The following is a 15,727-nucleotide window of genomic DNA, read 5'->3' as shown; positions in this document are numbered from 1 at the left end:
CTTAGGATGCTTCTCAAGTTTGCAATCAAGCCTAAGAAAGTTGCTAAGGAAGCCGGGTGGTGGTGGCGCATGCCTTTAATCCCAGCACTCCAAAGACAGAGGCAGGCAGATTTCTGTTCATTTGAGGCCAGCCTGGGCTACAAGAGCTAGTTCCAGGACAGGCTCCAAAGTTACAGAGAAACCTTGTCTCAAAAACAAACAAACAAACAAAACAAAACAGAAGGTTGCTAGGGAAATATGATGGGAAATGAAGTCTTTGAAAACGTGCATATTAGAAATGACTTTATTCGGATACACTCATTTTTTCTGCTAATGAGAGCTTAGATTGGAAAAAAATCATTTTCTCAGCTTTCTAAGGGCTTTGCCTCATAATCCCCCAACTTCAAGATTTCTGGTGGAGAGATTGCACTTGCTTTTATAGCTTGCGTGCTCTTCTAACTTTTTATATGCGGATTTTAAGGGATTCACTCAAAAAGTAAGTATATGTACACACACACACACGTGTTTTATTTAAAAGGTGGAGAGACGGAGATAGGCAAGCATGGGGTGCGTGCCTGTAATCTCAGCACTCAGGAGACTAATGCAGGAATATAGAAACTCCAAGGCCAGTTTGGGCTGTGTGAAAAGACTCTATCTTCAAAAGTAGAACAAAGGAAAATATCCCTGTGTGTTTCTAAGGTTTTTTCATTCAATCTGGGCCTGATTAGGAGACAGGTGATTCCTGCCTTTTGTTGGGGACATTTCTTATATCTTATCTTTCAGAATTTCCTTCTCTCTTGAATCTCCCAAGTTCTTATCTTTCTATGTGAAAGTTGGCTTCTCAGAATTTTCCTCTAATTTGCCTGTGTTTTTGCTTTTATATTCTTTATTTTGTTGTTTATTTTGTGAACTATTCTTTTGATTTTTAATTTCTAGGCCTTCACAGCTTATATTTTGATGATCATGTTTTTTGTTTTACATGATTTTTTTTGTTGTCATTTGCTCTTCTTTTTCCTTGGATCAAATCTTTACTCCTAACTTTCTTAGCATTTTAATTATAAGGATGCTTTCATTTGATTATTGCTGTTTTTTTTTTCTGTATTGGCTTGTTTTATTTGTTCATCTTAGATTCTATCTTTTCCTTTTCCTTTTTTTATAAAAACTGCTGTTTCTTAATACTGCTTCAAGTGAATACTCTGCTGTGGTTTTTAATTGTGGGTTTAGACCCAGAGTAGAGCTGTTGGGTCATAGAGTATATGTTCAGTTTGCTCAGTGGTTGTACATACCTGCATGTCCATCAGAAATATAACTTGCACTTCAAGTCTTTGTTGGCACTCAGTGTCGTTAGTTCTAGGAATTGTAAATGTTTCAGTGTGTACTCAGTGGTCTCTTATGGATCTTACATGCGTGCATTTTTTTTGATAAGTAGTGGCTAATAACCAGTTTATGGTTTGATCATGTATATAATCTCTTCTGATGTAGTACCTCTTCAAGGCTTCTCATTTGTTTATTACTTTATTCTTTGTGTGTGTGAGGGTCATGCCATCTGATTGCTGTGGGGGTCAAAGGGCAGTGCCAGACTCAGAGCTCTCCTTCCATTGTGTGAGTGTGGGGATTGAACTAAGGTCACTATTAGCTTGGCAGAACATTCCTTTACCCACTGAGACGTCTCATTGATACCTTTGCAAGTTTTTATTTGTTAGTATTATGGATTATGTTTTCCCATTGGTTAAAAGAGTTCTTATATATGTTTTGATATAAATCCTAATGTTTACTTGTATTTCTAGGTTACTGCTTTACTCTTCTTTTTTTTTTTTTTTTTTTTTTTTTTTTTGGTTTTTCGAGACAGGGTTTCTCTGTAGCTTTGGAGCCTATCCTAGAACTAGCTAGCTCTTGTAGACCATACTGGCCTTGAACTCATAGAAATCCACCAGCCTCTGCCTCTGTGCTGGGATTAAAGGCATGCACCACCACCGCCCGGCTAACTGCTTTACTCTTCTAATATCGTCTTTTGAGAAATATGTGCTCATAGCTTTAAGGACCTTGAGAGGTGGCTGAGGCTAGGAGGGCACAGAGACCTGGGTGCTGATGATGCCCTTTCTTTTGACCTGGTAGCAGTTACACAGTGTGTGTTTGTTAAACCTCAATCACTTCTTTCTCTTCTTAACTATTGGTTCACTTGTAGGTTATCGGCGTGACCCCGTGGGTTATCTTCTGAGAGCTTGCTTTACATTTAGTTCTCTGTTCACCAATCTTGACTTTGTGTTTGACTTAAGGTAGATTTGCTTCTTACTTTAAGGACATCCAACTGACACAGCACTTTTTTTTTTTTTAATATTTTTCCATTGCTCTGCTTTGTCATTTTTGTTGTAGATGAAATGCTCACGTAAGTGAAAGGCAGCATTTGAACTTCCTTGTTTATTCATCATGCCTAGGATTTTTGCATGGGGATCTAAATCAAGTCATTGCTTTCCTGGCAAGCATTTACTGACTGAGCCATCTCCCAGCCCTTGGATTCCTTTGTTCTGTTCGTTTGATATGTTTGTACAGATGGATCTATTTCGGGCTATCTGCTCTATTCTCTTCTTTGTCTGTTCCTTCCTGAGGCTGCAGTACCATAATTACTAGCGTCACAAACCTCTTGATATATGGCAGTGCAAGTTTTGGAGTTTTACTATTTTGGTTCAAAATGATCTTTACGTATCTTTCTTTCTTCCGCTCTTCTTCTCTTTCCTCCCATGTCGTGGATTAAACTTAGTGGGAGTAGCACCTGAAATGTTAGCGCGGTGGATGGTGGTCTCATTTCATAGGCATCTTAGGATGATCTTAGTCTTTCAGACATTTGGTGAATATATCGTGCTATGTGTAGATTAGAGAGTAGTCAGCAAAATGTAAAGAAACCACTATAGCAGCTAGTTTCTATTCCTTCATTTTTCATCAGCCGTGCAATTTCCTTTCTGTTTGTTCTTGATCTTTCTTTAGACCAAATTGTTATTTTTTATTTAGCCTTAACATGAGATCACATTATGTTTTTTTTTTTTTTTGCAACCACATAAATCAAGCTTTACCTTGTTTGTGTGATAAGTTTCTCATCATTATCTAGTCCCTTCTTTCTAGGACACATCTTGAGAAAATATAGAGTGGCTTATGTTTGTCCTTTGATTTCTACATGTCATGGTATTTAAGTTGCCTTTGCTGGCTATAACCAGGCAGCTCAGATGTTAAGTGGAACTGACTTTAAACAGATCAGTTTAAACATTGAACAATGAATTCCTTCTAGTCAGAAACATCATTGCCTGTATAATTGTAACCTAGTATCTTATGTGTTTAACTTTTCAAAAGTTGGTGGATGTAAAGTGCACATTTTCTGGGTTCTGCTTTAGTTTATAATTATATGACAGTACCTTTTTATTTTTTTTCTCCCTCCTTTATTTTGTTAGGTGGAATTCAGAGTCAAACACAGAGTTTTGTAAATTCAAATTCACATTCTACCTCCGAACTACATGTGTACTCCTAGAGAGTACTCTACAACTGAATGTGAAAACCTATGACACAAGTCACAATTACTAGTGTTCATAGTGAACTAGTGAAAATACATCTAAGAGAGACTCTTTCTAAGATAATAATACATGTGTTTAGCGCTGGACCAGGATTAAACATTTAGCTGCCAAGCTAGCATTCTTTCTGTCATCCACCGTGCTTTGATTGGACACCCACGGGTGTTTGTATGCCAGCTTTGCTATCTTGCTACTCTTGACCAAGTTAAAGACTGCAGCTTAGAGTTATTAAAAAATGAGATTCTAAAGCATCTCATTTCTTTTGTGTGATAAAGGGTTAGCACTTTTCTTCCTGCATGCTTTAAAAGTTACACCATTTCCTATGCATTTGAGTATTTTGTTGGAAGACTACTTACAGTCCTTTTTTCCTTTGGTACTGACTTTTAGGTGTTTTAATATGCTACTTAATCATAGTAGAGCATGCTGGGGCCAACAGAGAACCATCCTAAAGGTAGACTCCCCTGACAGCGGATACAGGTGACAGTGGAGTTGGGCAGAGAGTCTTGAGACAAAATTGGAATTAGAAAATTGTGTGCTCTTAAGCAGGCTAATATGATAGCAGGTAGGGGGGCAGAGTCTCAAGAGAAGGAAACGAAGGAATGGCAGGTCAGGAAGTAGGACGGCCTTCTCTTCTGGGAGTAAAGAGGTGCTTTGAGAGAGGAGCAGCATGAACCAGGATGTGCTTTAGGTGGTCAGAGTTCAAGTGAGCCTGTTCTTTTAAAGAAAGAAACCCAAGAAGAGGAAGGGAGATGAGAGCAAATATGGGAATTGGGTAAGGCAGCCAAGGAGGAGACAGGAGAGACCAGGAGCCTGGGTGTGGAGCTAGCTCAGCAAGGCAGCTGGACACTGTTTGCTCTGGAGGGGACACCTGAGGTGTGAGGACTTTGCAGAGGCTCAGTGTCTGGCGCTTCTAGTCGGCCATGGGATCGAGTTTCAGGGGCCCATTGGCTTAGGTGTAAATATGGAGCTCATGGTGTTGAAAATAAACAGAAAGAGGTAGAGTTTCGAGGTAGTAAAAAGCTTCTGTGTAGTTTCACTCCTGAACTCAACACGCTTCTGAGTGTTGTTTATTCTTTTTCCAATGGAGACTATATTACAAAAGGGAAACTGCATTCCATGATGATTTGTGAGGGTCAAAATACATTTTTTTCTTCTGCATTGCTGAGTTTGAGGAAATGCTTTTGCTGTGGGTTTTTAGCAAGCTCGAGGCTACTGATAGCTGTGCACTAGGATTTACGTAAAGCATCGTGTCCACTAGTGGCTCTGCTGCTCTGCTCTGTTGCTGTGTCTGTCCTTGAGCACCAGAAGTCACTCTGGTAGGAGTCTCGCCTTTCCAGTTGTTGTCTGCGTCAGACTGCTGCATGCTTCTTCTTAATTCTGTGCATGTGTTTACATTCCGATGTATGTCATGTCTGTAGATGGTTCAGACATTTGGAACTCCACATCTTCCAAAATCAACAATCTTGGAATGGTTCTAGTACCACAGAATAGCCCACAGAACATGACTTATCCAATATGTTTGAGTTATTAATAAGTGGTAATAATTAATAATTGCTGTGTATAGCAGTAGTTTTAGTTAGAATTTAACTGAATTTCAACTTTAAAAATATTTTTATTAATGTTTTTCATGCACTATATTTTGATCATGTCTTTCCCTCCTCCAATTCCCCTCAGATCCTCACCATCTCCCTACCAGTCTAACATGATGTTCTTCCTTCTCTCTCCAAACAAACAAACAAACAAACAAACCAGGAAACAAAAACAAAACAAAAACAAAATCTAAACAAATGGACAAAAGACTAATAGGAGAAAAGCTGTCAAAGCAAAATAAAACAAAAGTCCACAAAATACCATCAAGCTTGTCACTTGCATTCTGTGTTGTCTTACTCGTGCCGGCTGGCTTCCTGGTCATTGCTTAGTTGTTTGGCAGTGCACAAAGATGCAGCCTGCTCAGCTGGTTAGGCGGGTGTGACAGGCCCAGAAAGGACGAGATGGAGCGGGGATCCCCTCAGAGTCGAGGGTTTAGCTGCTCTAGCTATCAGTTCTGAGATCTGGGTCCCCTAGTGGTAAATGTCCAGCCTCTCTGTCTCTCTCTGTTGATCAGAACTTTGCATCCTAAGCCAATTTGTTTCTTTCTCTTCCTCTCTGGCACCTGGATGCCTGGAAAGGTTCTGACATTTTTTGGATTGTTAGAAATGGCATGGTGTGTCAGACACCCAAAGGCTGCTAAAGATGCTCTGGAATTGTCAGAAAGCCAGGCTGGGAAGCCCTTCTGCTTTAGACCCTTGTGGCTAGGGAGGGCTTCGCTTTCCAAACTTGTTGATGACTTCAGCACAGAAACTGTCTGCTCCTTGCTTCTCTCTTGCCTGCTGTTCTGGACACAAGCTTAGCTCTCCTGAGGTTTCTCTGAGAGTTTACCATCATCACAGTGTAGAAATAGACAGACTAAATATAATAAGAAATTACAGTTTGGGGATCTCTTAATTAAAAGCTGCCCATGCTGTCCACTGGACTTGAAGTAGAACAGGATTTTGAGTTTCTTGTAGGCTTCATTTTGTTCAGAAAATTGATAGGCTGCTTGGTGGGTCTTAGAAGGTCACAGTGACAACCAGCACCTGTGCTGCAGTAGCAAGAAGTTTGCAAAGCCAAGCTACCACCAGCCACAGTGTCTGAAGCAGGGTTTGTCAAGTCCGGGTGCTGAGACAGTTCCCGTGGAGCTTTAGCTTCTTGGTGGTCTACACCCTTCAGGACCCATGGCACCATCCCATTCCCAACAACCTAAATATGTCTCTGCTCAACACATGTGTTCTAGGCTTTCCCTTTCGTGCTCACTTGGCTCCACTGTGCAGAGTCTTGACAGTGGCCCCTTTGCACTGTTCCTTCCAACATGATGCTACAGTGCGAAAAACTCCTTGGGTTATTTTCATCAGGAACTTGGAGGTGGGGAACTTTTACTGTATAGTTCAGGCAGAATGATTTTCTGTTGTTCTTTTGAAAATTTTACAGGATGAAATTATGTTACAGCATGTCCCCAAATACTGCCGCCCTGCACAGGTTTCTCCTTTCTCTTCCGTCCTGTCCCCTGCTGCCCCATACCACTAACCTACCAGCTCCGAGTGCAGCTGTTGAAGGCCCTGGATTGGGAAGAGCTCCTTATTAGATGAAAGAGCCCTGTGCCTGGTTTGAGGTTGTGCTCTTTGTGCCTTGGAAGTCTTAACCCTTTTAAAGTAAGGGGTTTTGTGTTTCCAATTTGTAGTAGCTTTGCATATTAGGTAGTAGGTACTGCTTCTCAAGTATTCCCAAGAACACCGAGCCCAATGGGAAGAAGTCTGCATGAATGAGAGGGAGAGGAAGAAGAATCTAAAGATACTTGAAGTAGCAGAAATCCCCAGCAGGAAAGTTGGGGGAGAAGGACAGATTCTCATGCATGTGCTCAGGCTCAATTTTTAATGCCCTTCAAGATTGATTCTTTTGTCTCTTTTCTTTCTACTTTCTACTTTTTATTAAATTACTAAACTTAATTTTTGATCCACATTTTCTAGCAGGCGTACTAGTGACCTGGTAGTTGCTGTGTCCTTGATTTGCTCAGGTGTTTAGGAAACCACATTCAGTAGCTATAACCATTTGAGATTGTTTTTATTGTTACATTTTATAGGGAATGAAACTGATACTCATAGAAGGATGGTTGCCAAATTTATAAAGGAATTGACAAACCAAGTCTTAGAATATAGGTTGGTCTTCGATGTTAGATATTTGTATCTTCCCAGCTGACTGTCAAGATGAGGTCCTGAGTAAATATGGAAGGTGTTTTTATGCCAAGTGGATTTTTAAAGACTATACAGATAGACACTGATGCTTTCCAAATTGTAGATGTAAATAATGATGGTATATTTGGTATACATTCTTTCCCCTATGGTTATGACAAATAGGCATTGGTATAGGTAATCTAGAACAGTATTATTCTTACAGAATAAAATGGAAGCCCTTGGATACATGTTCGTAGTGAGCCACCCTTTTTCTCTCACGAAATACTTATTCATATGCTTCGTCAGCGCCGTGTTCCTGGGGCTGCTTTCTTAGAGGGAATGTCTTATTTTGAAATTTCCATCCTTTGAAAATTTTGTTGACTTAGATGATTGACATTTGTAACTGGGCATAAGAAAGCTTATTCGCAGAGACTGTAAATAATACTTAAGAAAATCATGTGACCTAGCCAAAGAACAGTTTTCTGTCTCCCCAAGACTCTACACCAGTTTTAGCTAAAGGCCTTACTTACCTGTGCCTCTTTATTCTGTATAAGGAGAAGGTGGACGTCAGACACGACTTGCAGAGTGTTTGCATGTAGGTTCCTTAAATGGATGTTGTACTTTAAGTGGTTTCAGACTAACTCAGTAGCTTTCCTAACAGGTATAAACCTGTCATTCATCTTTGAAGTCACATAGAGTAGTCCAAGGCCTTGCTGTGTGGTCCTGTGGAGAGCATGAGTGCTGTTCCTGCTCTTGTTGTCTGGAGCAGGATGTTTAGTTATCGGAACCTGGGGTGATTCTAGCTGCATGGTTCACTTCGTGTTCAGTCCCTCCAAGCCTCAGTTTCTTTGTCTATAAATGTGAATTTATATTTTCCAAAATGATACAGCAAAGAGTGACTAAATTCCTGTAATAAAGCATTTGCCATAGGGCTGGGCTTGTGGGTCGCTAAGTGGTGGTTGTCAGCTGTAGCTGCTCCCCCTATGCCACTGAGGTCCTGTGGCTGAGGATAGTTGTGCTGCACAGCTGAACTTTGGGCGAGCCCTTTCCTTAGACAACCAGTAAAATTTTAACATATCTTCCTACAGTGAAATAAAATGGGAGGAGACCACTATTGTCATCTAGACTCTGAGGTATAGAGGATAATCCATACCTTCTATCTTCAAGCAGAGTTGGAGCTAACATGTGCAGTTGTGGTGATGGCAGGATACCACCCCTCTGTGGATAATGCAGTTCTCTCGCCACAGCTTAAACTAGGCTTCTTATGCCTACGTCAGAATCACCTAACAGTCCTATAAAAAAAAAAAACCAAAACCAACAATTGATTGCTGAAACACAGTCCTGTAGAGTTTCTGCGAGTCAGGCTTCAGTATATATAGTTCAGATAACCCGCTTTGGCTACTCTGTGTAAAACTAAGGAATGCTGGTTACTGCTTAAGCTACTTCTTTTGGTAGACATTATTTTCCATTTCTGTGTACTTATAGAATATTCCTGTACATTTTCTAGAGCTACCTCTTCTTCCCCAGTTCTCTAATGTTGAGGTTAGCATGTCGGCCCTGTTCATGTCAGCAACACTCATCCACTCAGGACTCAGCGCCTTACCATGCACCTGACTTTCTCAGAGTATAGATGTGTTCACAGAGTGAGTTAATGCTCTCAGGATGGTGACAGGTATAATGATGCATTTCAAAAGACAAATTAATATATTCCCAAAGTCCAAATTAAACCTCAGCAGTTAAAAAACAAAGATGCTATGTTTGGGATTAGTTTTACTTACAGTTGACATATTTGATGGTTTGTCTCATAAAAGAAATGGCTTTGGTGACACACCATCCTATTTGCCTCTTTGGGAGGCCACGGTAGATAAAGTGTCGGCAGTTGTGCCAGATAATGCTCTGATGTACGGACTAAACCAAGACCCTAGAGAAGGAGCAGTGAGGCGTTAGCCTCGTACTGACCAGGATGCTCTTCCAGCATTGTCCATTGCCAACGTTTTAGGTGCTTGGTGCTTATACACAAGTAATGTTTAATCCCACCTGATATTTTTCCCACAGTCAGGTAGTTTACTTGACAGACCGTTGCTGAGACCATGGGCAATAAAAAGTGATGTTCACTTGGGAGCTATCTGATTTTTCTAGTGTTCTGGAGTGTGACAAGAAGAATTTAGAGGCACATAGGGATTTTGTTGGTAAGGATTAGAAAGGTTCTTAATAACCCAAGGTGATAGTGTATTGATTTTGGGACTTGATCCAATTATTAAATCAGTGTTTCTCTTAAGTATTATATTTATTGAGCATTAGGTATCAGAGCAGGCAGCAAGATTAAAATCAGATTTTCATGGTAGAATTAGTTACAATGTTAGTGTTTACAAAATGTACTGAGAGAGTCTAGGCAGTTATGGTGAAGTGGGAACTCTGTGATAGTTTTGTGAACTTGAAACAATCTAGAATCCCTGGGGAAGAGAGTTTCCAAGAGTGTTATCTAATGTCTGGTTGTCCAGATTATCTTTGTGTAGCTATTTGTGGAGGATCGTCCTGATGACAATAATTGACATGTGTGTAGCTCACTGTGGGCAGTACCATTCCTTTGGCTTGAGGGTTCTGAACTATAGTAAGAGTGGAGAAGGCAGCTGTGCAATGGTAGCGCACTCCTTTAATTCCAGCACTTGGGAGGCAGAGGCAGGCAGATCTCAGTGAATTTGAGGCCAGAGTTCTACCAAGCAAGTTCCAGGACAGCCAGCGCTGTATACGAGAAACCCTGTCTTGAAAAGCAAAAGCAAAACCAGACCAAACCAAAAACCAAGCAAGTAAGTGGAACCCTAGAGGTCCACATGCATGAACTCTCTGTTCTTCATTGAATGAGTAATGGCTCAAGTTTCTGCCTTGACTTCCTATAAAATGAAGGATGGTAACCTGAAATTGTAGGCTGAATAAACCCTCTCTCTCTTCAAATTTCTTTTGTCGGGGTATTTTATCACAGCACAGAAAGGAAACTAGGCCACCTCGCAGATGTGGAAAGACTTCCAGTTTGAATATTACTGTTGTTGGACGTGGACTGACTGAGGAATACTTCAGAGGAACATAATCTATTCCTAGTAAACATCTCAAGTTCATGAAGACCTTGAGAAACATTTAGGCCAGCTGTTCTCAACCTGTGGGTCATGACCCCTTTTGGGGTTGAACAGCCCTTTCACTGGGGTCACATATCAGATGTCCTGCTTAGCAGATATTTTCATTATGATTACTAAAAGTAGAAAAATTATAGTTATGAAGTAGCAACAAAAATTTTCATGGTTGGAGGTCACCACAACATGAGAGGCTGTCTGTATTACAGTGTTGCAGTGTTAGGGAAGCTGAGAACCACTGATTTAGGCAGAAGACGACTTTCCCTCCCTACTCTCCCCAAGGATTAAGAGTTATAAACTGACTGAGGGTGGTGAAAATAGATCATGCAGTTTGCTGAGCTGCTGCCTCACTCTTACAGTCTGATAGAAACTAGACACATGTACCCATGTTCCAGTCCAATACTTTATTTTCTTCTAGCTTTTTGTATAATTTTCTTTATGATTGACAAGAAGTTTAAAATTAAGATTGATAAATTCAAAAATTATCTTTTAATATCTGGAATTAGAATTTTAGGTGTAAAATACTAGGAATCATAACCACCTATAGTCCCTATACTTTTTTTTTTTTGGTACTGCTGTTTTATTTTTACAAATTACGTTATAGAGTCATTTCTTCCACAGGAGATTGGTCCTAGGACCACCTTCTAATATCTGAATCCACAGGATGCCCAAGTCTTCTGTGTATATGACAGTATTATACAGTGTAAGACGGTATAATACCAGCACATTAGCCTTGCACAGCCTCCTCTATGCCTTAGCTTATACCTAGGTTACTATGATGTGAATGTGAGTTGATCGTTATTATACTGTAGTGTTTAGAGAGTCATTGCAAGGGAAAGAGTTTGCACATATCTAGTACATAGGCAGTTTTCTGTAGTGAGTTGACCATTGAATATGAACTGGCAAAACAGTGTGTACATAATAGACACATATGTATCTTTGGGTTCTACACACATATTTATGTGTGTGTATGAGACACACACACACACACAGAAGGCAACTTCAGCTCTTATCCTCATGAGTGCCATCCACCTCCTTTGAGACATATTCTCTTAATGGCCTGTCTCTTCGTTTGGCCTACGCTGACTGATGGGGCAGCGATCCCCAGGATCTGCCTCTCTCCCTCCCCCGTGCTAGGATTACAGTCCTATGCCAGCATGCTTGGACTTTTCACTTGGATTCTGGGGATTGAACTCAGGTCCTCATAATTATAGGAAAAACACTTATTGACAATGATCTTCCAGTTCTAAATTCAGCATATATTAATTAGAAATTTAACTAGATTTTATTTTATTTATTAAAAAGAATAACTGGTATTAAAAACTGTGTTATTAAAAACATTTTCATACCAAGGTGTAAATAGAATGGGGAAAGGATTTCTTGGGACATTTATGATAATCATCATACTTTCACTGAATTCTTGATTAATATACTTACATCTCCCAAGTATTGACTGACTGCTTAATTGGCTAAGTTTTCTACTATGAGTATTACTTGTGGGAAGATGTAAGATACATGACTATATAAGTGTACATGAAAGGTCTTTAGGACTGTCTGTTGGAGTCTACTCTTGCTGCTAGTTTTGATTATAAATACAGCATATTAGTATTCTGCCATAAGGAGAATTATACTACCATATCTTCTGGTTTATCTGACAGGTGGCTGATACTTTATTTATTAAGTTTCCCAAGGCCCTCAAAGTAGCTAAATCTTGTTCAAAGTAAATATAGTAAGTTTTATGACTACTGTATTATAGGTGCTTGACATATATTACTTCACTGACTCTCCACAGCAATCTTGTGTGATAGCCATCGTTTCCACGTTTGTAAAAGGGAATGAAAGCTTTTGAAGAAGTAAAACATGGCCAGCGCTGTCCACCTCGCAGGAGGTGGATCTGGAATTTCCACATGGGCTCATGTGTCTTTCACAACCTTAATTCTGTTGCCTCCATTGTTTCTCATTACAGAAATTGTTTTTCAGTAGCAACCATGCAATATGTGCTCTTATCTATGATTAAAGGAAGGGAGTCCTATAGAATTCTTTGTTTCTCCTTGTCTGCAGTAAATATGGTCTAGATTTTAAAAGAAGGAGGATAAGAACCATTGCTGATTATGCATCTTAAGACAAGCATAGTATGTGATAGGAACTCAGAGACTACGTGGATGGACACATTCAGTGTCTGGGAAGTATGTGGACTCCCTGGGGCAGGGAGTGCTCACTAAGGGCAGAACAGTCTTCTGGGACCACTGAGTGGTTTGGTGACTCAGGTACCTGTGCGACAGGGGGAAAGTCATTCATGACTGGTGTTGAGGTATTGGGAAATTTTATATTAACAATAAGTATAGTATTTTTCCCCTTAAGTATATTAAAAGACTACATTTAAATGCTTTAGAAAAATCATGTTTCCATAAAGATGTTGGATATTGTTATTTGTTTTCTTTTTCTGGTAAATTTTAACATTGACATTTTATGATAAATTAATTTTCAAAAATTCAAATTATGACATTCTTTTGAAGATACCTTATGAGAATTATGTATAGCTTATAATGCACAATAACTTGTAATATTGTAACAGTTGAGTTTGCATAATTAAAACAACTCTTTTTGAGTAATTTCATCAGAAGGAGTTAGAATGTGCTGAAAGAGTTCTTGTTTGAAGTTTCAGTTAGCATGCTGTAAGGAAAAAAATCAGAAAACTGGAATGACTTACACTGTGCTGTTGAGCAGCATCAATGTCTCCGTGTCTAATGGTGGAATTTTGCCTTACAGCTTTTCTGGGAGAAGAGACTGCAAGGACTTAGTGCATCAGATGTAACAGAACAAATTATAAAAACCATGGAGCTACCCAAAGGCCTTCAAGGTATCATCCAAGTTTAGTTGAATAGATATTTATTAGGTGCCTACTGTGTACAGGCACTGTAATTAGGTAGTGTGCATCTATAATTGGCCTGAACCAGTAGGCCTTCGCTTTGGGGGACATGTGCTTTGCTGGATGACATTCCTCTTGTGCTAGACTAACGTGTCATCGGGATGCTTCTGTATTACTATGTCAGCTGGGATTTCTTTTTCTTCTGTGTGAAATGTTTGGCCTTAACTACAGATGAACAAAGGGTTCCCCAAGTCTCCTGCTTCCCAAGTAGCAGCATTCCACCCCAACACTTTCTTTTTCTTATCTTCTTACACTAAAAGAACTACTGCAAGACCTCCTACGTCTCTACAAACTGCTGCTGTAAGTTGCAGTAGGAATGTACACTTTGGTCCTTGATGTTGCCTAGTGGATTCTGGGGTAGGGGCCTCAGTGGCCAGTTTACTTGTCATTTCGTATGGTTATGCCTCATTTAAGAGTTGCATTATTTTTCAAGGACCAGAATTTCAGTCCTCAGTCTTGACTTAGTGTAGATTTCTCAAAAGACTTCCAAATGTATAGTTGTGCTATTATCTCATTCTTGTATTTTGTAGGAATTATTGCTTTAAATTATTTACTTAAATTTTGCTGTGGAGAGGTTCCTAAAAGCATGAAGGTATGCAGTTATTTCTAGGAATCTGAACTTTTTTTGGTCATCTGAAAAAAACCGATTAAGTTTGGGCATGCCATGCTTGCATTGACATTCCCTGAAGTCTCAGGATAACAATAAGAATAGAGATCCTTTTGGAAACTGATATTAAAGCTAGAGGAAGAAATTGATCTAGGCTATGTTAATAGGGATGCTTGAATATAGCATAGTGCTTTTATAGGGGTTTAAAGGTATTTAAATAGTTGACCCTTCTTGAGAAAATGCACAGAACTTTTCCGAAGTTTAGGGCCTTCGGAAATGTGTTTTAAAGTTGAAGTTTTGTTTAAAGTGCTTAACTGTTTTGTCGTTGTTTAATGTCAATCATTTGGTGCATAGTAGCTGTTAAATGGGTAAGTATTGTTCTTGGTTGCACTGTCGGGTGTCAGGTTTACCTGTATGACCGTCCATGAGCATAAGAATACTGGTTCTGGGAGGCAGTGGCGGGCCCACGGGCACAGGGATGCTTTCCTTTCAGCAGTGTTGCCCTCGCATTGCAGGAGTCGGTCCGGGTAGCAATGACGAGACCCTTCTGTCTGCTGTGGCCAGTGCTTTGCACACAAGCTCTGCACCGATCACAGGACAAATCTCTGCGGCTGTGGAAAAGAACCCTGCTGTATGGCTTAACACATCCCAACCCCTCTGCAAAGCTTTCATTGTCACAGATGAAGACATTAGGTAAGGCACTGTAACTTAACTTTAAATACCTCAGTTTTGCCGCCAGATAAATTTTAGCAAAGCCTTACGCTCAGTGTCTCAGTGGGTACAGCTGATCATCCTGTATTCAAAACTTAAAACCAAGTTCAACATCTCAGACTTTTGAGGTGTATAAACTCCATGTGAAATATAAGTGAATTTTGTGTTCAGGCTTAGGTCCCATACCCAAGATATCTCTCTGTGTATGCAAATCCCCCTCCCCCAAAAAGGGGGGGGATATTTCTTTTGGTACCAAGCCTTTTAGATTGAAAAAAGAATAAGGTATGAATCTATCAGATATCATGCTTTGGGTTTCACAGAGTGTGTTGGCTAGCTTTATGCTGACTTAACACAAGCTAGAGTCATCTGAAAGGAGGATATCTCAGTTCAGAAAATGCCTTTGTAAGACCACGCTGTGGGCAGCCCTGTGGGGCAGCTACTGATGTGAGAGGGCTCAGCTCACTGTGGGCGGTGCCATCCCTGGAGGTCCTATGTTCTATAAGAAATCAGGCTGAGTAAGCCATGAGAAGCAAGCCTGTAAGCAGCACCCTCCATGGCCTCCTCATCAGCTGACTTCCCTCAGGGATGAACTGTGGTATGGAAGTGTATAAATAAACTCTTTTCTCCCCAAGTTGCTTTTGGTCATGATGTTTCATCACAGCAGTTGAAATCCTGACCAAGACAGAGCTTCTCGGAAATGAATGGAATGTGATAAAGATCTTTGTAAGAAAAATATTCTTGAAAATAGGCTTTGAATGAGAGTGACCATCACAAGGATGTGTGTCATCACCAGATGAGTCACACTCTCCAGGCAGCAGCTTGACAGCCTTGCCTCTGGAACTCTGCTCTAACGAGCCCTTTCATCCATCATCAGGCCTGTTATGTCCGTTCTTTTTAGTTTTGATTTGCCTCTTACAGTGCTTGAAATTGAAACCCAGGCCTCTAGCATTCAAGGCAGGTGTTCTATTCCCAAAGCACACCATTTACTTTTTCCGCCATGCCTTTATGATTCTTTATGCATTGGTTTGTCTGCAAACCGGCCTTTCTTTAAAGCAGGTGGGAGCCTGCTGCCT

General features: G+C 40.2%; 1 protein-coding gene across 1 annotated transcript in view; it reads left to right on the top strand.

Moving 5' to 3' along the window:
• Mbd2 (methyl-CpG binding domain protein 2) overlaps positions 1–15,727 on the top strand; it is a 53,103-nt gene that overhangs the window by 31,113 nt on the left and 6,263 nt on the right. The window contains exons 4-5 of the mRNA XM_050121707.1: positions 13,177–13,267; positions 14,459–14,636. Coding sequence (XP_049977664.1) covers positions 13,177–13,267; positions 14,459–14,636 — 269 coding nt within the window. The remainder of the gene's footprint in view (positions 1–13,176; positions 13,268–14,458; positions 14,637–15,727) is intronic.

The sequence above is a fragment of the Alexandromys fortis genome, unplaced genomic scaffold (genome assembly GCF_014885135.2).
Source record: "Alexandromys fortis isolate MF-2015 unplaced genomic scaffold, M_Fortis_MF-2015_v1.1 scaffold_202, whole genome shotgun sequence".
NCBI lineage: Eukaryota > Metazoa > Chordata > Mammalia > Rodentia > Cricetidae > Alexandromys > Alexandromys fortis.
Note: the sequence above shows the minus strand (reverse complement) of the source record. Positions and strands in the feature narration are given on the sequence as shown.